Source organism: Labrus bergylta, chromosome 21, assembly GCF_963930695.1.
Source record: "Labrus bergylta chromosome 21, fLabBer1.1, whole genome shotgun sequence".
NCBI lineage: Eukaryota > Metazoa > Chordata > Actinopteri > Labriformes > Labridae > Labrus > Labrus bergylta.
In genome coordinates this window covers 12,420,617-12,441,268 of record NC_089215.1, presented here as the reverse complement: position 1 = coordinate 12,441,268, position 20,652 = coordinate 12,420,617, and the positions used below count along the sequence as shown (strand labels likewise).

The 20,652-nt window shown below is 45.8% G+C and overlaps 5 protein-coding genes and 1 pseudogene across 5 annotated transcripts; all 6 read left to right on the top strand.

The window, feature by feature from the left end:
* Window positions 1-860: 860 nt before the first annotated feature.
* On the top strand, window positions 861-3,204 carry LOC109987585 (transmembrane protease serine 9-like). The gene is made up of 6 exons (XM_065949886.1): window positions 861-1,015; window positions 1,114-1,382; window positions 1,478-1,623; window positions 1,710-2,010; window positions 2,439-2,601; window positions 2,700-3,204. Exons 1-6 carry the CDS (start codon window positions 861-863, stop codon window positions 3,166-3,168), a joined length of 1,503 nt encoding a protein of 500 aa, XP_065805958.1. The 3' UTR covers window positions 3,169-3,204.
* A 1,695-nt stretch (window positions 3,205-4,899) lies between these two features.
* Window positions 4,900-7,074, top strand: LOC136177005 (serine protease 27-like). Its single transcript, XM_065949979.1, has 6 exons — window positions 4,900-5,191; window positions 5,611-5,773; window positions 5,872-6,140; window positions 6,236-6,381; window positions 6,468-6,777; window positions 7,067-7,074. The coding sequence occupies exons 1-6, from the start codon at window positions 4,900-4,902 to the stop codon at window positions 7,072-7,074; spliced, it is 1,188 nt and encodes a 395-aa protein (XP_065806051.1).
* Window positions 7,075-8,072: 998 nt separating this feature from the next.
* On the top strand, window positions 8,073-10,247 carry LOC136177311 (serine protease 27-like). The gene is made up of 6 exons (XM_065949978.1): window positions 8,073-8,364; window positions 8,784-8,946; window positions 9,045-9,313; window positions 9,409-9,554; window positions 9,641-9,950; window positions 10,240-10,247. The coding sequence occupies exons 1-6, from the start codon at window positions 8,073-8,075 to the stop codon at window positions 10,245-10,247; spliced, it is 1,188 nt and encodes a 395-aa protein (XP_065806050.1).
* Window positions 10,248-10,372: 125 nt separating this feature from the next.
* LOC109987560 (transmembrane protease serine 9-like) lies at window positions 10,373-13,420 on the top strand. Its single transcript, XM_065949977.1, has 9 exons — window positions 10,373-10,533; window positions 10,632-10,900; window positions 10,996-11,141; window positions 11,228-11,528; window positions 11,957-12,119; window positions 12,218-12,486; window positions 12,582-12,727; window positions 12,814-13,123; window positions 13,413-13,420. Exons 1-9 carry the CDS (start codon window positions 10,379-10,381, stop codon window positions 13,418-13,420), a joined length of 1,767 nt encoding a protein of 588 aa, XP_065806049.1. The 5' UTR covers window positions 10,373-10,378.
* A 979-nt stretch (window positions 13,421-14,399) lies between these two features.
* LOC136177310 (serine protease 27-like) lies at window positions 14,400-16,589 on the top strand (annotated as a pseudogene).
* Window positions 16,590-19,151: 2,562 nt separating this feature from the next.
* On the top strand, window positions 19,152-20,644 carry LOC136177296 (putative serine protease 42). The gene is made up of 3 exons (XM_065949885.1): window positions 19,152-19,458; window positions 19,879-20,041; window positions 20,140-20,644. The coding sequence occupies exons 1-3, from the start codon at window positions 19,167-19,169 to the stop codon at window positions 20,606-20,608; spliced, it is 924 nt and encodes a 307-aa protein (XP_065805957.1). The 5' UTR covers window positions 19,152-19,166; the 3' UTR covers window positions 20,609-20,644.
* The last annotated feature ends 8 nt before the right edge of the window (window positions 20,645-20,652 follow it).

Sequence of the window (20,652 nt, the reverse complement as noted above, 5' to 3'; positions counted from 1 at the left end):
CACACACAACACACACACACTTTAGATTGACTTGGACGGACAACAAGAACAACCAAACCAAAACATCATTCGGAACTTTCGGACAGACTAACCAAAAAATCTATGAGATTCATTGAAATCTGCAATATTAGTAGTGTCAAGAATGTATGGGTGAATATTCATGGAGTGTGTGTTACAAATAAGAATCACAAGTCAAACATTAATTGAAGAGGCAGTGTGAGAAAGACAGAGAGAATTAAAAAAAAAAGGTAATCCGAAGTCTATTACATTACATTAGACTTCCCATTGGAGAGACACAAGGAAATCAATCGAAAAGTTATAAAATTGTTTAAGAGACATGAGCAGCCTTCCCTCCGAAGTGCAAATGAAGACACTGCTGCTTTTTGATGTCAATGTTTGGTGATCAAAGCTGGACCAAATTATACATTACATAACACTTGAGAAAACCCAATGCTACTGTATTATTAGACTCACATGTAACTGAATAAAGTGGCATTAATGAGTATTAATGTTGTTTTGTTGACACAGAATGATGGAAAGGTGATTCATTTGATGTTGAGATCTACAGTTAATGGAGTTTTTAGATGGGGAATAATAAGACAAATCAACAAAATATCTAGGTAGTTAGAAACCATATATAGTTAATTTATACAAAAAATTATTGGCACACATTTTCATGCCATACTGAAAGAATGTACAATATGTTTTCATACTAGGAAATCAAATACTGACCCAATGTAAACCAAATTTGATGTAAAGTCAGATACAAAGAACTCTTGAGGGTATGTTTGTTTGTTCCTTACCTTGACTGAAGTTGCCGCTAATGTTTACTTCAACTAATCTATTTTTCAGTATGCGGCATGACACCCCTGAACACCAGGATAGTTGGAGGTGAAGACGCACCACCTGGAAGTTGGCCCTGGCAGGTTAGTCTGCAGATCTTTGGCGGCCATGTTTGTGGTGGTTCCCTCATCAACAAAGAGTGGGTAATGACTGCTGCTCACTGCTTCTTCAGGTGGGTAGTCAAAACAAATGTCTTTCCATCTGTACTTTTGCAAGGTTTTGGCCCAACGTCTTCCTAAAACCAATGCGTTTCTGTCATTTTTAATTCAGTGCAAGTCCCACCGATTGGCAGGTCTCTCTTGGCCGTCAGAACCTTCAAGGCGAGAACCCCAATGAAGTGACCAAGAGTGTTGACACAATCATATTGCATCCAAACTATGACAGTGTCACCAGTGACAATGACATTGCTCTGCTCAGACTTTCCACACCAGTCCAATTCACAGACTACATCAGACCTGTGTGTCTAGCAGCGGGTGACAGTACATTCAACAACGGTACTGATAGCTGGGTCACTGGCTGGGGCGCAGTCCAGGAGGGAGGTGAGTCTGCTTGTTGCTGGCTAACAGTTTGGACAATGTGTCTTATACACAGCAGGTGGATGTGTAAATTGTCTGTCTTCCTGTTGCCCCCTTAGTGTCATTACCGTTCCCTGAAACTCTGCAAGAAGTGCAGGTGCCAGTTCTGGGAAATCGACAGTGTAACTGCCTCAATGGAGTGGGTACAGTCACAGACAACATGATTTGTGCTGGTGTTCTGGCAGGAGGCAAAGACTCGTGTCAGGTAGGAATAGCTTTTTTTGCGTCCTTGCAGACAATCAGTCGCATTCCAAAATCAGTGACCTTTATTTCTTTGCTTCCAACTCCCAGGGTGACTCAGGAGGTCCAATGGTGAATCAGCAGGGCTCCATCTGGGTCCAGTCTGGAGTTGTGAGTTTTGGTTTTGGCTGTGCTCGGCCCAATCTGCCGGGAGTCTACTCCAGGGTTTCCCGTTACCAGTCCTGGATCGAGTCCCTCATCAGCTCAGATAAGCCCGGCTTTGTCCAGTTCACCTTCAATGGGCTTGATGCTGACAGCAGCTACACCTGTCCTGGCCTGCCACCTCCTGTTATTACCCCTACTACTGCGGAACCAGAAGGAACCACCCCAGACTCAGGATCCACAGCCTCAAGTGCTGAGTGTAAGTATCTCAGATGCCAAAGTGCTTCTTATATGAATGTCACCTTGTTTCCAATTTGTAGAAAAATAAATAACAGACTGGTAATGCTTGGTTCAGAAAGTACTGTACGTTACTCTCAGCCTTTACATGTACTTGCACTCATTGGCACATGTGGAATGCTGTCAACCTCATTGTTTGTTCTGAAGCAGCCATAAGCCGTTGTCAGTGTCAGAAGTTTACAAACCATACATATAGAGGCTAAAAACTAATTGTCAATTCATTTAGTTTATGATTTTCTTTTTTACAAAGTTCTATGACTGAAATTTATGTCATGATTGTTTTCTCTGTAAAATCATTTGTTAAAAATAGCCCTTAGTTAGTACTGTGAGCCTACTGGGAAACCTAAGATCCATCTTCAATGCTTTATGTGTTGTTTGCAGTGTGTGGCATGACACCCCTGAACACCAGGATAGTTGGAGGTGAAGACGCACCACCTGGAAGTTGGCCCTGGCAGGTTAGTCTGCAGATCTTTGGCGGCCATGTTTGTGGTGGTTCCCTCATCAACAAAGAGTGGGTAATGACTGCTGCTCACTGCTTCTTCAGGTGGGTAGTCAAAACAAATGTCTTTCCATCTGTACTTTTGCAAGGTTTTGGCCCAACGTCTTCCTAAAACCAATGCGTTTCTGTCATTTTTAATTCAGTGCAAGTCCCACCGATTGGCAGGTCTCTCTTGGCCGTCAGAACCTTCAAGGCGAGAACCCCAATGAAGTGACCAAGAGTGTTGACACAATCATATTGCATCCAAACTATGACAGTGTCACCAGTGACAATGACATTGCTCTGCTCAGACTTTCCACACCAGTCCAATTCACAGACTACATCAGACCTGTGTGTCTGGCAGCGGGTGACAGTACATTCAACAACGGTACTGATAGCTGGGTCACTGGCTGGGGCGCAGTCCAGGAGGGAGGTGAGTCTGCTTGTTGCTGGCTAACAGTTTGGACAATGTGTCTTATACACAGCAGGTGGATGTGTAAATTGTCTGTCTTCCTGTTGCCCCCTCAGTGTCATTACCGTTCCCTGAAACTCTGCAAGAAGTGCAGGTGCCAGTTCTGGGAAATCGACAGTGTAACTGCCTCAATGGAGTGGGTACAGTCACAGACAACATGATTTGTGCTGGTGTTCTGGCAGGAGGCAAAGACTCGTGTCAGGTAGGAATAGCTTTTTTTGCGTCCTTGCAGACAATCAGTCGCATTCCAAAATCAGTGACCTTTATTTCTTTGCTTCCAACTCCCAGGGTGACTCAGGAGGTCCAATGGTGAATCAGCAGGGCTCCATCTGGGTCCAGTCTGGAGTTGTGAGTTTTGGTTTTGGCTGTGCTCGGCCCAATCTGCCGGGAGTCTACTCCAGGGTTTCCCGTTACCAGTCCTGGATCGAGTCCCTCATCAGCTCAGATAAGCCCGGCTTTGTCCAGTTCACCTTCAATGGGCTTGATGCTGACAGCAGCTACACCTGTCCTGGCCTGCCACCTCCTGTTATTACCCCTACTACCGCGGAACCAGAAGGAACCACCCCAGACTCAGGATCCACAGCCTCAAGTGCTGAGTGTAAGTATCTCAGATGCCAAAGTGCTTCTTATATGAATGTCACCTTGTTTCCAATTTGTAGAAAAATAAATAACAGACTGGTAATGCTTGGTTCAGAAAGTACTGTACGTTACTCTCAGCCTTTACATGTACTTGCACTCATTGGCACATGTGGAATGCTGTCAACCTCATTGTTTGTTCTGAAGCAGCCATAAGCCGTTGTCAGTGTCAGAAGTTTACAAACCATACATATAGAGGCTAAAAACTAATTGTCAATTCATTTAGTTTATGATTTTCTTTTTTACAAAGTTCTATGACTGAAATTTATGTCATGATTGTTTTCTCTGTAAAATCATTTGTTAAAAATAGCCCTTAGTTAGTACTGTGAGCCTACTGGGAAACCTAAGATCCATCTTCAATGCTTTATGTGTTGTTTGCAGTGTGTGGCATGACACCCCTGAACACCAGGATAGTTGGAGGTGAAGACGCACCACCTGGAAGTTGGCCCTGGCAGGTTAGTCTGCAGATCTTTGGCGGCCATGTTTGTGGTGGTTCCCTCATCAACAAAGAGTGGGTAATGACTGCTGCTCACTGCTTCTTCAGGTGGGTAGTCAAAACAAATGTCTTTCCATCTGTACTTTTGCAAGGTTTTGGCCCAACGTCTTCCTAAAACCAATGCGTTTCTGTCATTTTTAATTCAGTGCAAGTCCCACCGATTGGCAGGTCTCTCTTGGCCGTCAGAACCTTCAAGGCGAGAACCCCAATGAAGTGACCAAGAGTGTTGACACAATCATATTGCATCCAAACTATGACAGTGTCACCAGTGACAATGACATTGCTCTGCTCAGACTTTCCACACCAGTCCAATTCACAGACTACATCAGACCTGTGTGTCTGGCAGCGGGTGACAGTACATTCAACAACGGTACTGATAGCTGGGTCACTGGCTGGGGCGCAGTCCAGGAGGGAGGTGAGTCTGCTTGTTGCTGGCTAACAGTTTGGACAATGTGTCTTATACACAGCAGGTGGATGTGTAAATTGTCTGTCTTCCTGTTGCCCCCTCAGTGTCATTACCGTTCCCTGAAACTCTGCAAGAAGTGCAGGTGCCAGTTCTGGGAAATCGACAGTGTAACTGCCTCAATGGAGTGGGTACAGTCACAGACAACATGATTTGTGCTGGTGTTCTGGCAGGAGGCAAAGACTCGTGTCAGGTAGGAATAGCTTTTTTTGCGTCCTTGCAGACAATCAGTCGCATTCCAAAATCAGTGACCTTTATTTCTTTGCTTCCAACTCCCAGGGTGACTCAGGAGGTCCAATGGTGAATCAGCAGGGCTCCATCTGGGTCCAGTCTGGAGTTGTGAGTTTTGGTTTTGGCTGTGCTCGGCCCAATCTGCCGGGAGTCTACTCCAGGGTTTCCCGTTACCAGTCCTGGATCGAGTCCCTCATCAGCTCAGATAAGCCCGGCTTTGTCCAGTTCACCTTCAATGGGCTTGATGCTGACAGCAGCTACACCTGTCCTGGCCTGCCACCTCCTGTTATTACCCCTACTACCGCGGAACCAGAAGGAACCACCCCAGACTCAGGATCCACAGCCTCAAGTGCTGAGTGTAAGTATCTCAGATGCCAAAGTGCTTCTTATATGAATGTCACCTTGTTTCCAATTTGTAGAAAAATAAATAACAGACTGGTAATGCTTGGTTCAGAAAGTACTGTACGTTACTCTCAGCCTTTACATGTACTTGCACTCATTGGCACATGTGGAATGCTGTCAACCTCATTGTTTGTTCTGAAGCAGCCATAAGCCGTTGTCAGTGTCAGAAGTTTACAAACCATACATATAGAGGCTAAAAACTAATTGTCAATTCATTTAGTTTATGATTTTCTTTTTTACAAAGTTCTATGACTGAAATTTATGTCATGATTGTTTTCTCTGTAAAATCATTTGTTAAAAATAGCCCTTAGTTAGTACTGTGAGCCTACTGGGAAACCTAAGATCCATCTTCAATGCTTTATGTGTTGTTTGCAGTGTGTGGCATGACACCCCTGAACACCAGGATAGTTGGAGGTGAAGACGCACCATCTGGAAGTTGGCCCTGGCAGGTTAGTCTGCAGATCTTTGGCGGCCATGTTTGTGGTGGTTCCCTCATCAACAAAGAGTGGGTAATGACTGCTGCTCACTGCTTCTTCAGGTGGGTAGTCAAAACAAATGTCTTTCCGTCTGTACTTTTGCAAGGTTTTGGCCCAACGTCTTCCTAAAACCAATGCGTTTCTGTCATTTTTAATTCAGTGCAAGTCCCACCGATTGGCAGGTCTCTCTTGGCCGTCAGAACCTTCAAGGCGAGAACCCCAATGAAGTGACCAAGAGTGTTGACACAATCATATTGCATCCAAACTATGACAGTGTCACCAGTGACAATGACATTGCTCTGCTCAGACTTTCCACACCAGTCCAATTCACAGACTACATCAGACCTGTGTGTCTGGCAGCGGGTGACAGTACATTCAACAACGGTACTGATAGCTGGGTCACTGGCTGGGGCGCAGTCCAGGAGGGAGGTGAGTCTGCTTGTTGCTGGCTAACAGTTTGGACAATGTGTCTTATACACAGCAGGTGGATGTGTAAATTGTCTGTCTTCCTGTTGCCCCCTTAGTGTCATTACCGTTCCCTGAAACTCTGCAAGAAGTGCAGGTGCCAGTTCTGGGAAATCGACAGTGTAACTGCCTCAATGGAGTGGGTACAGTCACAGACAACATGATTTGTGCTGGTGTTCTGGCAGGAGGCAAAGACTCGTGTCAGGTAGGAATAGCTTTTTTTGCGTCCTTACAGACAATCAGTCGCATTCCAAAATCAGTGACCTTTATTTCTTTGCTTCCAACTCCCAGGGTGACTCAGGAGGTCCAATGGTGAATCAGCAGGGCTCCATCTGGGTCCAATCTGGAGTTGTGAGTTTTGGTTTTGGCTGTGCTCGGCCCAATCTGCCGGGAGTCTACTCCAGGGTTTCCCGTTACCAGTCCTGGATCGAGTCCCTCATCAGCTCAGATAAGCCCGGCTTTGTCCAGTTCACCTTCAATGGGCTTGATGCTGACAGCAGTTACACCTGTCCTGGCCTGCCACCTCCTGTTATTACCCCTACTACTGCGGAACCAGAAGGAACCACCCCAGATTCAGGATCCACAGCCTCAAGTGCGGAGTGTAAGTATCTCAGATGCCAAAGTGCTTCTTATATGAATGTCACCTTGTTTCCAATTTGTAGAAAAATAAATAACAGACTGGTAATGCTTGGTTCAGAAAGTACTGTACGTTGCTCTCAGCCTTAACATGTACTTGCACTCATTGGCACATGTGGAATGCTGTCAACCTCATTGTTTGTTCTGAAGCAACAATAAGCCGTTGTCAATGTCAGAAGTTTACAAACCATACATATAGAGGCTAAAAACTAATTGTCAATTCATTTAGTTTATCATTTTCTTTTTTTACAAAGTTCTATGACTGAAATTTATGTCATGATTGTTTTCTCTGTAAAATCATTTGTTAAAAATAGCCCTTAGTTAGTACTGTGAGCCTACTGGGAAACCTAAGATCCATCTTCAATGCTTTATGTGTTGTTTGCAGTGTGTGGCATGACACCCCTGAACACCAGGATAGTTGGAGGTGAAGACGCACCACCTGGAAGTTGGCCCTGGCAGGTTAGTCTGCAGATCTTTGGCGGCCATGTTTGTGGTGGTTCCCTCATCAACAAAGAGTGGGTAATGACTGCTGCTCACTGCTTCTTCAGGTGGGTAGTCAAAACAAATGTCTTTCCGTCTGTACTTTTGCAAGGTTTTGGCCCAACGTCTTCCTAAAACCAATGCGTTTCTGTCATTTTTAATTCAGTGCAAGTCCCACCGATTGGCAGGTCTCTCTTGGCCGTCAGAACCTTCAAGGCGAGAACCCCAATGAAGTGACCAAGAGTGTTGACACAATCATATTGCATCCAAACTATGACAGTGTCACCAGTGACAATGACATTGCTCTGCTCAGACTTTCCACACCAGTCCAATTCACAGACTACATCAGACCTGTGTGTCTGGCAGCGGGTGACAGTACATTCAACAACGGTACTGATAGCTGGGTCACTGGCTGGGGCGCAGTCCAGGAGGGAGGTGAGTCTGCTTGTTGCTGGCTAACAGTTTGGACAATGTGTCTTATACACAGCAGGTGGATGTGTAAATTGTCTGTCTTCCTGTTGCCCCCTCAGTGTCATTACCGTTCCCTGAAACTCTGCAAGAAGTGCAGGTGCCAGTTCTGGGAAATCGACAGTGTAACTGCCTCAATGGAGTGGGTACAGTCACAGACAACATGATTTGTGCTGGTGTTCTGGCAGGAGGCAAAGACTCGTGTCAGGTAGGAATAGCTTTTTTTGCGTCCTTGCAGACAATCAGTCGCATTCCAAAATCAGTGACCTTTATTTCTTTGCTTCCAACTCCCAGGGTGACTCAGGAGGTCCAATGGTGAATCAGCAGGGCTCCATCTGGGTCCAGTCTGGAGTTGTGAGTTTTGGTTTTGGCTGTGCTCGGCCCAATCTGCCGGGAGTCTACTCCAGGGTTTCCCGTTACCAGTCCTGGATCGAGTCCCTCATCAGCTCAGATAAGCCCGGCTTTGTCCAGTTCACCTTCAATGGGCTTGATGCTGACAGCAGCTACACCTGTCCTGGCCTGCCACCTCCTGTTATTACCCCTACTACCGCGGAACCAGAAGGAACCACCCCAGACTCAGGATCCACAGCCTCAAGTGCTGAGTGTAAGTATCTCAGATGCCAAAGTGCTTCTTATATGAATGTCACCTTGTTTCCAATTTGTAGAAAAATAAATAACAGACTGGTAATGCTTGGTTCAGAAAGTACTGTACGTTACTCTCAGCCTTTACATGTACTTGCACTCATTGGCACATGTGGAATGCTGTCAACCTCATTGTTTGTTCTGAAGCAGCCATAAGCCGTTGTCAGTGTCAGAAGTTTACAAACCATACATATAGAGGCTAAAAACTAATTGTCAATTCATTTAGTTTATGATTTTCTTTTTTACAAAGTTCTATGACTGAAATTTATGTCATGATTGTTTTCTCTGTAAAATCATTTGTTAAAAATAGCCCTTAGTTAGTACTGTGAGCCTACTGGGAAACCTAAGATCCATCTTCAATGCTTTATGTGTTGTTTGCAGTGTGTGGCATGACACCCCTGAACACCAGGATAGTTGGAGGTGAAGACGCACCATCTGGAAGTTGGCCCTGGCAGGTTAGTCTGCAGATCTTTGGCGGCCATGTTTGTGGTGGTTCCCTCATCAACAAAGAGTGGGTAATGACTGCTGCTCACTGCTTCTTCAGGTGGGTAGTCAAAACAAATGTCTTTCCGTCTGTACTTTTGCAAGGTTTTGGCCCAACGTCTTCCTAAAACCAATGCGTTTCTGTCATTTTTAATTCAGTGCAAGTCCCACCGATTGGCAGGTCTCTCTTGGCCGTCAGAACCTTCAAGGCGAGAACCCCAATGAAGTGACCAAGAGTGTTGACACAATCATATTGCATCCAAACTATGACAGTGTCACCAGTGACAATGACATTGCTCTGCTCAGACTTTCCACACCAGTCCAATTCACAGACTACATCAGACCTGTGTGTCTGGCAGCGGGTGACAGTACATTCAACAACGGTACTGATAGCTGGGTCACTGGCTGGGGCGCAGTCCAGGAGGGAGGTGAGTCTGCTTGTTGCTGGCTAACAGTTTGGACAATGTGTCTTATACACAGCAGGTGGATGTGTAAATTGTCTGTCTTCCTGTTGCCCCCTTAGTGTCATTACCGTTCCCTGAAACTCTGCAAGAAGTGCAGGTGCCAGTTCTGGGAAATCGACAGTGTAACTGCCTCAATGGAGTGGGTACAGTCACAGACAACATGATTTGTGCTGGTGTTCTGGCAGGAGGCAAAGACTCGTGTCAGGTAGGAATAGCTTTTTTTGCGTCCTTACAGACAATCAGTCGCATTCCAAAATCAGTGACCTTTATTTCTTTGCTTCCAACTCCCAGGGTGACTCAGGAGGTCCAATGGTGAATCAGCAGGGCTCCATCTGGGTCCAGTCTGGAGTTGTGAGTTTTGGTTTTGGCTGTGCTCGGCCCAATCTGCCGGGAGTCTACTCCAGGGTTTCCCGTTACCAGTCCTGGATCGAGTCCCTCATCAGCTCAGATAAGCCCGGCTTTGTCCAGTTCACCTTCAATGGGCTTGATGCTGACAGCAGTTACACCTGTCCTGGCCTGCCACCTCCTGTTATTACCCCTACTACTGCGGAACCAGAAGGAACCACCCCAGATTCAGGATCCACAGCCTCAAGTGCGGAGTGTAAGTATCTCAGATGCCAAAGTGCTTCTTATATGAATGTCACCTTGTTTCCAATTTGTAGAAAAATAAATAACAGACTGGTAATGCTTGGTTCAGAAAGTACTGTACGTTGCTCTCAGCCTTAACATGTACTTGCACTCATTGGCACATGTGGAATGCTGTCAACCTCATTGTTTGTTCTGAAGCAACAATAAGCCGTTGTCAATGTCAGAAGTTTACAAACCATACATATAGAGGCTAAAAACTAATTGTCAATTCATTTAGTTTATCATTTTCTTTTTTTACAAAGTTCTATGACTGAAATTTATGTCATGATTGTTTTCTCTGTAAAATCATTTGTTAAAAATAGCCCTTAGTTAGTACTGTGAGCCTACTGGGAAACCTAAGATCCATCTTCAATGCTTTATGTGTTGTTTGCAGTGTGTGGCATGACACCCCTGAACACCAGGATAGTTGGAGGTGAAGACGCACCACCTGGAAGTTGGCCCTGGCAGGTTAGTCTGCAGATCTTTGGCGGCCATGTTTGTGGTGGTTCCCTCATCAACAAAGAGTGGGTAATGACTGCTGCTCACTGCTTCTTCAGGTGGGTAGTCAAAACAAATGTCTTTCCGTCTGTACTTTTGCAAGGTTTTGGCCCAACGTCTTCCTAAAACCAATGCGTTTTTGTCATTTTTAATTCAGTGCAAGTCCCACCGATTGGCAGGTCTCTCTTGGCCGTCAGAACCTTCAAGGCGAGAACCCCAATGAAGTGACCAAGAGTGTTGACACAATCATATTGCATCCAAACTATGACAGTGTCACCAGTGACAATGACATTGCTCTGCTCAGACTTTCCACACCAGTCCAATTCACAGACTACATCAGACCTGTGTGTCTGGCAGCGGGTGACAGTACATTCAACAACGGTACTGATAGCTGGGTCACTGGCTGGGGCGCAGTCCAGGAGGGAGGTGAGTCTGCTTGTTGCTGGCTAACAGTTTGGACAATGTGTCTTATACACAGCAGGTGGATGTGTAAATTGTCTGTCTTCCTGTTGCCCCCTCAGTGTCATTACCGTTCCCTGAAACTCTGCAAGAAGTGCAGGTGCCAGTTCTGGGAAATCGACAGTGTAACTGCCTCAATGGAGTGGGTACAGTCACAGACAACATGATTTGTGCTGGTGTTCTGGCAGGAGGCAAAGACTCGTGTCAGGTAGGAATAGCTTTTTTTGCGTCCTTGCAGACAATCAGTCGCATTCCAAAATCAGTGACCTTTATTTCTTTGCTTCCAACTCCCAGGGTGACTCAGGAGGTCCAATGGTGAATCAGCAGGGCTCCATCTGGGTCCAGTCTGGAGTTGTGAGTTTTGGTTTTGGCTGTGCTCGGCCCAATCTGCCGGGAGTCTACTCCAGGGTTTCCCGTTACCAGTCCTGGATCGAGTCCCTCATCAGCTCAGATAAGCCCGGCTTTGTCCAGTTCACCTTCAATGGGCTTGATGCTGACAGCCGCTACACCTGTCCTGGCCTGCCACCTCCTGTTATTACCCCTACTACCGCGGAACCAGAAGGAACCACCCCAGACTCAGGATCCACAGCCTCAAGTGCTGAGTGTAAGTATCTCAGATGCCAAAGTGCTTCTTATATGAATGTCACCTTGTTTCCAATTTGTAGAAAAATAAATAACAGACTGGTAATGCTTGGTTCAGAAAGTACTGTACGTTACTCTCAGCCTTTACATGTACTTGCACTCATTGGCACATGTGGAATGCTGTCAACCTCATTGTTTGTTCTGAAGCAGCCATAAGCCGTTGTCAGTGTCAGAAGTTTACAAACCATACATATAGAGGCTAAAAACTAATTGTCAATTCATTTAGTTTATGATTTTCTTTTTTACAAAGTTCTATGACTGAAATTTATGTCATGATTGTTTTCTCTGTAAAATCATTTGTTAAAAATAGCCCTTAGTTAGTACTGTGAGCCTACTGGGAAACCTAAGATCCATCTTCAATGCTTTATGTGTTGTTTGCAGTGTGTGGCATGACACCCCTGAACACCAGGATAGTTGGAGGTGAAGACGCACCATCTGGAAGTTGGCCCTGGCAGGTTAGTCTGCAGATCTTTGGCGGCCATGTTTGTGGTGGTTCCCTCATCAACAAAGAGTGGGTAATGACTGCTGCTCACTGCTTCTTCAGGTGGGTAGTCAAAACAAATGTCTTTCCGTCTGTACTTTTGCAAGGTTTTGGCCCAACGTCTTCCTAAAACCAATGCGTTTCTGTCATTTTTAATTCAGTGCAAGTCCCACCGATTGGCAGGTCTCTCTTGGCCGTCAGAACCTTCAAGGCGAGAACCCCAATGAAGTGACCAAGAGTGTTGACACAATCATATTGCATCCAAACTATGACAGTGTCACCAGTGACAATGACATTGCTCTGCTCAGACTTTCCACACCAGTCCAATTCACAGACTACATCAGACCTGTGTGTCTGGCAGCGGGTGACAGTACATTCAACAACGGTACTGATAGCTGGGTCACTGGCTGGGGCGCAGTCCAGGAGGGAGGTGAGTCTGCTTGTTGCTGGCTAACAGTTTGGACAATGTGTCTTATACACAGCAGGTGGATGTGTAAATTGTCTGTCTTCCTGTTGCCCCCTTAGTGTCATTACCGTTCCCTGAAACTCTGCAAGAAGTGCAGGTGCCAGTTCTGGGAAATCGACAGTGTAACTGCCTCAATGGAGTGGGTACAGTCACAGACAACATGATTTGTGCTGGTGTTCTGGCAGGAGGCAAAGACTCGTGTCAGGTAGGAATAGCTTTTTTTGCGTCCTTACAGACAATCAGTCGCATTCCAAAATCAGTGACCTTTATTTCTTTGCTTCCAACTCCCAGGGTGACTCAGGAGGTCCAATGGTGAATCAGCAGGGCTCCATCTGGGTCCAGTCTGGAGTTGTGAGTTTTGGTTTTGGCTGTGCTCGGCCCAATCTGCCGGGAGTCTACTCCAGGGTTTCCCGTTACCAGTCCTGGATCGAGTCCCTCATCAGCTCAGATAAGCCCGGCTTTGTCCAGTTCACCTTCAATGGGCTTGATGCTGACAGCAGTTACACCTGTCCTGGCCTGCCACCTCCTGTTATTACCCCTACTACTGCGGAACCAGAAGGAACCACCCCAGATTCAGGATCCACAGCCTCAAGTGCGGAGTGTAAGTATCTCAGATGCCAAAGTGCTTCTTATATGAATGTCACCTTGTTTCCAATTTGTAGAAAAATAAATAACAGACTGGTAATGCTTGGTTCAGAAAGTACTGTACGTTGCTCTCAGCCTTAACATGTACTTGCACTCATTGGCACATGTGGAATGCTGTCAACCTCATTGTTTGTTCTGAAGCAACAATAAGCCGTTGTCAATGTCAGAAGTTTACAAACCATACATATAGAGGCTAAAAACTAATTGTCAATTCATTTAGTTTATCATTTTCTTTTTTTACAAAGTTCTATGACTGAAATTTATGTCATGATTGTTTTCTCTGTAAAATCATTTGTTAAAAATAGCCCTTAGTTAGTACTGTGAGCCTACTGGGAAACCTAAGATCCATCTTCAATGCTTTATGTGTTGTTTGCAGTGTGTGGCATGACACCCCTGAACACCAGGATAGTTGGAGGTGAAGACGCACCACCTGGAAGTTGGCCCTGGCAGGTTAGTCTGCAGATCTTTGGCGGCCATGTTTGTGGTGGTTCCCTCATCAACAAAGAGTGGGTAATGACTGCTGCTCACTGCTTCTTCAGGTGGGTAGTCAAAACAAATGTCTTTCCGTCTGTACTTTTGCAAGGTTTTGGCCCAACGTCTTCCTAAAACCAATGCGTTTCTGTCATTTTTAATTCAGTGCAAGTCCCACCGATTGGCAGGTCTCTCTTGGCCGTCAGAACCTTCAAGGCGAGAACCCCAATGAAGTGACCAAGAGTGTTGACACAATCATATTGCATCCAAACTATGACAGTGTCACCAGTGACAATGACATTGCTCTGCTCAGACTTTCCACACCAGTCCAATTCACAGACTACATCAGACCTGTGTGTCTGGCAGCGGGTGACAGTACATTCAACAACGGTACTGATAGCTGGGTCACTGGCTGGGGCGCAGTCCAGGAGGGAGGTGAGTCTGCTTGTTGCTGGCTAACAGTTTGGACAATGTGTCTTATACACAGCAGGTGGATGTGTAAATTGTCTGTCTTCCTGTTGCCCCCTCAGTGTCATTACCGTTCCCTGAAACTCTGCAAGAAGTGCAGGTGCCAGTTCTGGGAAATCGACAGTGTAACTGCCTCAATGGAGTGGGTACAGTCACAGACAACATGATTTGTGCTGGTGTTCTGGCAGGAGGCAAAGACTCGTGTCAGGTAGGAATATATATTTTTTCTTTCTTACAATCAGCCACATTCCAAAATCAGTGACCTTTATTTCTTTGCTTCCAACTCCCAGGGTGACTCAGGAGGTCCAATGGTGAATCAGCAGGGCTCCATCTGGGTCCAATCTGGAGTTGTGAGTTTTGGTTTTGGCTGTGCTCGGCCCAATCTGCCGGGAGTATACTCCAGGGTTTCCCGTTACCAGTCCTGGATCGAGTCCCTCATCAGCTCAGATAAGCCCGGCTTTGTCCAGTTCACCTTCAATGGGCTTGATGCTGACAGCAGTTACACCTGTCCTGGCCTGCCACCTCCTGTTATTACCCCTACTACTGCGGAACCAGAAGGAACCACCCCAGATTCAGGATCCACAGCCTCAAGTGCTGAGTGTAAGTATCTCAGATGCCAAAGTGCTTCTTATATGAATGTCACCTTGTTTCCAATTTGTAGAAAAATAAATAACAGACTGGTAATGCTTGGTTCAGAAAGTACTGTACGTTGCTCTCAGCCTTAACATGTACTTGCACTCATTGGCACATGTGGAATGCTGTCAACCTCATTGTTTGTTCTGAAGCAACAATAAGCCGTTGTCAATGTCAGAAGTTTACAAACCATACATATAGAGGCTAAAAACTAATTGTCAATTCATTTAGTTTATCATTTTCTTTTTTTACAAAGTTCTATGACTGAAATTTATGTCATGATTGTTTTCTCTGTAAAATCATTTGTTAAAAATAGCCCTTAGTTAGTACTGTGAGCCTACTGGGAAACCTAAGATCCATCTTCAATGCTTTATGTGTTGTTTGCAGTGTGTGGCATGACACCCCTGAACACCAGGATAGTTGGAGGTGAAGACGCACCACCTGGAAGTTGGCCCTGGCAGGTTAGTCTGCAGATCTTTGGCGGCCATGTTTGTGGTGGTTCCCTCATCAACAAAGAGTGGGTAATGACTGCTGCTCACTGCTTCTTCAGGTGGGTAGTCAAAACAAATGTCTTTCCGTCTGTACTTTTGCAAGGTTTTGGCCCAACGTCTTCCTAAAACCAATGCGTTTCTGTCATTTTTAATTCAGTGCAAGTCCCACCGATTGGCAGGTCTCTCTTGGCCGTCAGAACCTTCAAGGCGAGAACCCCAATGAAGTGACCAAGAGTGTTGACACAATCATATTGCATCCAAACTATGACAGTGTCACCAGTGACAATGACATTGCTCTGCTCAGACTTTCCACACCAGTCCAATTCACAGACTACATCAGACCTGTGTGTCTGGCAGCGGGTGACAGTACATTCAACAACGGTACTGATAGCTGGGTCACTGGCTGGGGCGCAGTCCAGGAGGGAGGTGAGTCTGCTTGTTGCTGGCTAACAGTTTGGACAATGTGTCTTATACACAGCAGGTGGATGTGTAAATTGTCTGTCTTCCTGTTGCCCCCTTAGTGTCATTACCGTTCCCTGAAACTCTGCAAGAAGTGCAGGTGCCAGTTCTGGGAAATCGACAGTGTAACTGCCTCAATGGAGTGGGTACAGTCACAGACAACATGATTTGTGCTGGTGTTCTGGCAGGAGGCAAAGACTCGTGTCAGGTAGGAATAGCTTTTTTTGCGTCCTTACAGACAATCAGTCGCATTCCAAAATCAGTGACCTTTATTTCTTTGCTTCCAACTCCCAGGGTGACTCAGGAGGTCCAATGGTGAATCAGCAGGGCTCCATCTGGGTCCAGTCTGGAGTTGTGAGTTTTGGTTTTGGCTGTGCTCGGCCCAATCTGCCGGGAGTCTACTCCAGGGTTTCCCGTTACCAGTCCTGGATCGAGTCCCTCATCAGCTCAGATAAGCCCGGCTTTGTCCAGTTCACCTTCAATGGGCTTGATGCTGACAGCAGTTACACCTGTCCTGGCCTGCCACCTCCTGTTATTACCCCTACTACTGCGGAACCAGAAGGAACCACCCCAGATTCAGGATCCACAGCCTCAAGTGCGGAGTGTAAGTATCTCAGATGCCAAAGTGCTTCTTATATGAATGTCACCTTGTTTCCAATTTGTAGAAAAATAAATAACAGACTGGTAATGCTTGGTTCAGAAAGTACTGTACGTTGCTCTCAGCCTTAACATGTACTTGCACTCATTGGCACATGTGGAATGCTGTCAACCTCATTGTTTGTTCTGAAGCAACAATAAGCCGTTGTCAATGTCAGAAGTTTACAAACCATACATATAGAGGCTAAAAACTAATTGTCAATTCATTTAGTTTATGATTTTCTTTTTTACAAAGTTCTATGACTGAAATTTATGTCATGATTGTTTTCTCTGTAAAATCATTTGTTAAAAATAGCCCTTAGTTAGTACTGTGAGCCTACTGGGAAACCTAAGATCCATCTTCAATGCTTTATGTGTTGTTTGCAGTGTGTGGCATGACACCCCTGAACACCAGGATAGTTGGAGGTGAAGACGCACCACCTGGAAGTTGGCCCTGGCAGGTTAGTCTGCAGATCTTTGGCGGCCATGTTTGTGGTGGTTCCCTCATCAACAAAGAGTGGGTAATGACTGCTGCTCACTGCTTCTTCAGGTGGGTAGTCAAAACAAATGTCTTTCCGTCTGTACTTTTGCAAGGTTTTGGCCCAACGTCTTCCTAAAACCAATGCGTTTCTGTCATTTTTAATTCAGTGCAAGTCCCACCGATTGGCAGGTCTCTCTTGGCCGTCAGAACCTTCAAGGCGAGAACCCCAATGAAGTGACCAAGAGTGTTGACACAATCATATTGCATCCAAACTATGACAGTGTCACCAGTGACAATGACATTGCTCTGCTCAGACTTTCCACACCAGTCCAATTCACAGACTACATCAGACCTGTGTGTCTGGCAGCGGGTGACAGTACATTCAACAACGGTACTGATAGCTGGGTCACTGGCTGGGGCGCAGTCCAGGAGGGAGGTGAGTCTGCTTGTTGCTGGCTAACAGTTTGGACAATGTGTCTTATACACAGCAGGTGGATGTGTAAATTGTCTGTCTTCCTGTTGCCCCCTCAGTGTCATTACCGTTCCCTGAAACTCTGCAAGAAGTGCAGGTGCCAGTTCTGGGAAATCGACAGTGTAACTGCCTCAATGGAGTGGGTACAGTCACAGACAACATGATTTGTGCTGGTGTTCTGGCAGGAGGCAAAGACTCGTGTCAGGTAGGAATATATATTTTTTCTTTCTTACAATCAGCCACATTCCAAAATCAGTGACCTTTATTTCTTTGCTTCCAACTCCCAGGGTGACTCAGGAGGTCCAATGGTGAATCAGCAGGGCTCCATCTGGGTCCAATCTGGAGTTGTGAGTTTTGGTTTTGGCTGTGCTCGGCCCAATCTGCCGGGAGTATACTCCAGGGTTTCCCGTTACCAGTCCTGGATCGAGTCCCTCATCAGCTCAGATAAGCCCGGCTTTGTCCAGTTCACCTTCAATGGGCTTGATGCTGACAGCAGTTACACCTGTCCTGGCCTGCCACCTCCTGTTATTACCCCTACTACTGCGGAACCAGAAGGAACCACCCCAGATTCAGGATCCACAGCCTCAAGTGCGGAGTGTAAGTATCTCAGATGCCAAAGTGCTTCTTATATGAATGTCACCTTGTTTCCAATTTGTAGAAAAATAAATAACAGACTGGTAATGCTTGGTTCAGAAAGTACTGTACGTTGCTCTCAGCCTTAACATGTACTTGCACTCATTGGCACATGTGGAATGCTGTCAACCTCATTGTTTGTTCTGAAGCAACAATAAGCCGTTGTCAATGTCAGAAGTTTACAAACCATACATATAGAGGCTAAAAACTAATTGTCAATTCATTTAGTTTATCATTTTCTTTTTTTACAAAGTTCTATGACTGAAATTTATGTCATGATTGTTTTCTCTGTAAAATCATTTGTTAAAAATAGCCCTTAGTTAGTACTGTGAGCCTACTGGGAAACCTAAGATCCATCTTCAATGCTTTATGTGTTGTTTGCAGTGTGTGGCATGACACCCCTGAACACCAGGATAGTTGGAGGTGAAGACGCACCACCTGGAAGTTGGCCCTGGCAGGTTAGTCTGCAGATCTTTGGCGGCCATGTTTGTGGTGGTTCCCTCATCAACAAAGAGTGGGTAATGACTGCTGCTCACTGCTTCTTCAGGTGGGTAGTCAAAACAAATGTCTTTCCGTCTGTACTTTTGCAAGGTTTTGGCCCAACGTCTTCCTAAAACCAATGCGTTTCTGTCATTTTTAATTCAGTGCAAGTCCCACCGATTGGCAGGTCTCTCTTGGCCGTCAGAACCTTCAAGGCGAGAACCCCAATGAAGTGACCAAGAGTGTTGACACAATCATATTGCATCCAAACTATGACAGTGTCACCAGTGACAATGACATTGCTCTGCTCAGACTTTCCACACCAGTCCAATTCACAGACTACATCAGACCTGTGTGTCTGGCAGCGGGTGACAGTACATTCAACAACGGTACTGATAGCTGGGTCACTGGCTGGGGCGCAGTCCAGGAGGGAGGTGAGTCTGCTTGTTGCTGGCTAACAGTTTGGACAATGTGTCTTATACACAGCAGGTGGATGTGTAAATTGTCTGTCTTCCTGTTGCCCCCTCAGTGTCATTACCGTTCCCTGAAACTCTGCAAGAAGTGCAGGTGCCAGTTCTGGGAAATCGACAGTGTAACTGCCTCAATGGAGTGGGTACAGTCACAGACAACATGATTTGTGCTGGTGTTCTGGCAGGAGGCAAAGACTCGTGTCAGGTAGGAATATATATTTTTTCTTTCTTACAATCAGCCACATTCCAAAATCAGTGACCTTTATTTCTTTGCTTCCAACTCCCAGGGTGACTCAGGAGGTCCAATGGTGAATCAGCAGGGCTCCATCTGGGTCCAATCTGGAGTTGTGAGTTTTGGTTTTGGCTGTGCTCGGCCCAATCTGCCGGGAGTATACTCCAGGGTTTCCCGTTACCAGTCCTGGATCGAGTCCCTCATCAGCTCAGATAAGCCCGGCTTTGTCCAGTTCACCTTCAATGGGCTTGATGCTGACAGCAGTTACACCTGTCCTGGCCTGCCACCTCCTGTTATTACCCCTACTACTGCGGAACCAGAAGGAACCACCCCAGATTCAGGATCCACAGCCTCAAGTGCTGAGTGTAAGTATCTCAGATGCCAAAGTGCTTCTTATATGAATGTCACCTTGTTTCCAATTTGTAGAAAAATAAATAACAGACTGGTAATGCTTGGTTCAGAAAGTACTGTACGTTGCTCTCAGCCTTAACATGTACTTGCACTCATTGGCACATGTGGAATGCTGTCAACCTCATTGTTTGTTCTGAAGCAACAATAAGCCGTTGTCAATGTCAGAAGTTTACAAACCATACATATAGAGGCTAAAAACTAATTGTCAATTCATTTAGTTTATCATTTTCTTTTTTTACAAAGTTCTATGACTGAAATTTATGTCATGATTGTTTTCTCTGTAAAATCATTTGTTAAAAATAGCCCTTAGTTAGTACTGTGAGCCTACTGGGAAACCTAAGATCCATCTTCAATGCTTTATGTGTTGTTTGCAGTGTGTGGCATGACACCCCTGAACACCAGGATAGTTGGAGGTGAAGACGCACCACCTGGAAGTTGGCCCTGGCAGGTTAGTCTGCAGATCTTTGGCGGCCATGTTTGTGGTGGTTCCCTCATCAACAAAGAGTGGGTAATGACTGCTGCTCACTGCTTCTTCAGGTGGGTAGTCAAAACAAATGTCTTTCCGTCTGTACTTTTGCAAGGTTTTGGCCCAACGTCTTCCTAAAACCAATGCGTTTCTGTCATTTTTAATTCAGTGCAAGTCCCACCGATTGGCAGGTCTCTCTTGGCCGTCAGAACCTTCAAGGCGAGAACCCCAATGAAGTGACCAAGAGTGTTGACACAATCATATTGCATCCAAACTATGACAGTGTCACCAGTGACAATGACATTGCTCTGCTCAGACTTTCCACACCAGTCCAATTCACAGACTACATCAGACCTGTGTGTCTGGCAGCGGGTGACAGTACATTCAACAACGGTACTGATAGCTGGGTCACTGGCTGGGGCGCAGTCCAGGAGGGAGGTGAGTCTGCTTGTTGCTGGCTAACAGTTTGGACAATGTGTCTTATACACAGCAGGTGGATGTGTAAATTGTCTGTCTTCCTGTTGCCCCCTCAGTGTCATTACCGTTCCCTGAAACTCTGCAAGAAGTGCAGGTGCCAGTTCTGGGAAATCGACAGTGTAACTGCCTCAATGGAGTGGGTACAGTCACAGACAACATGATTTGTGCTGGTGTTCTGGCAGGAGGCAAAGACTCGTGTCAGGTA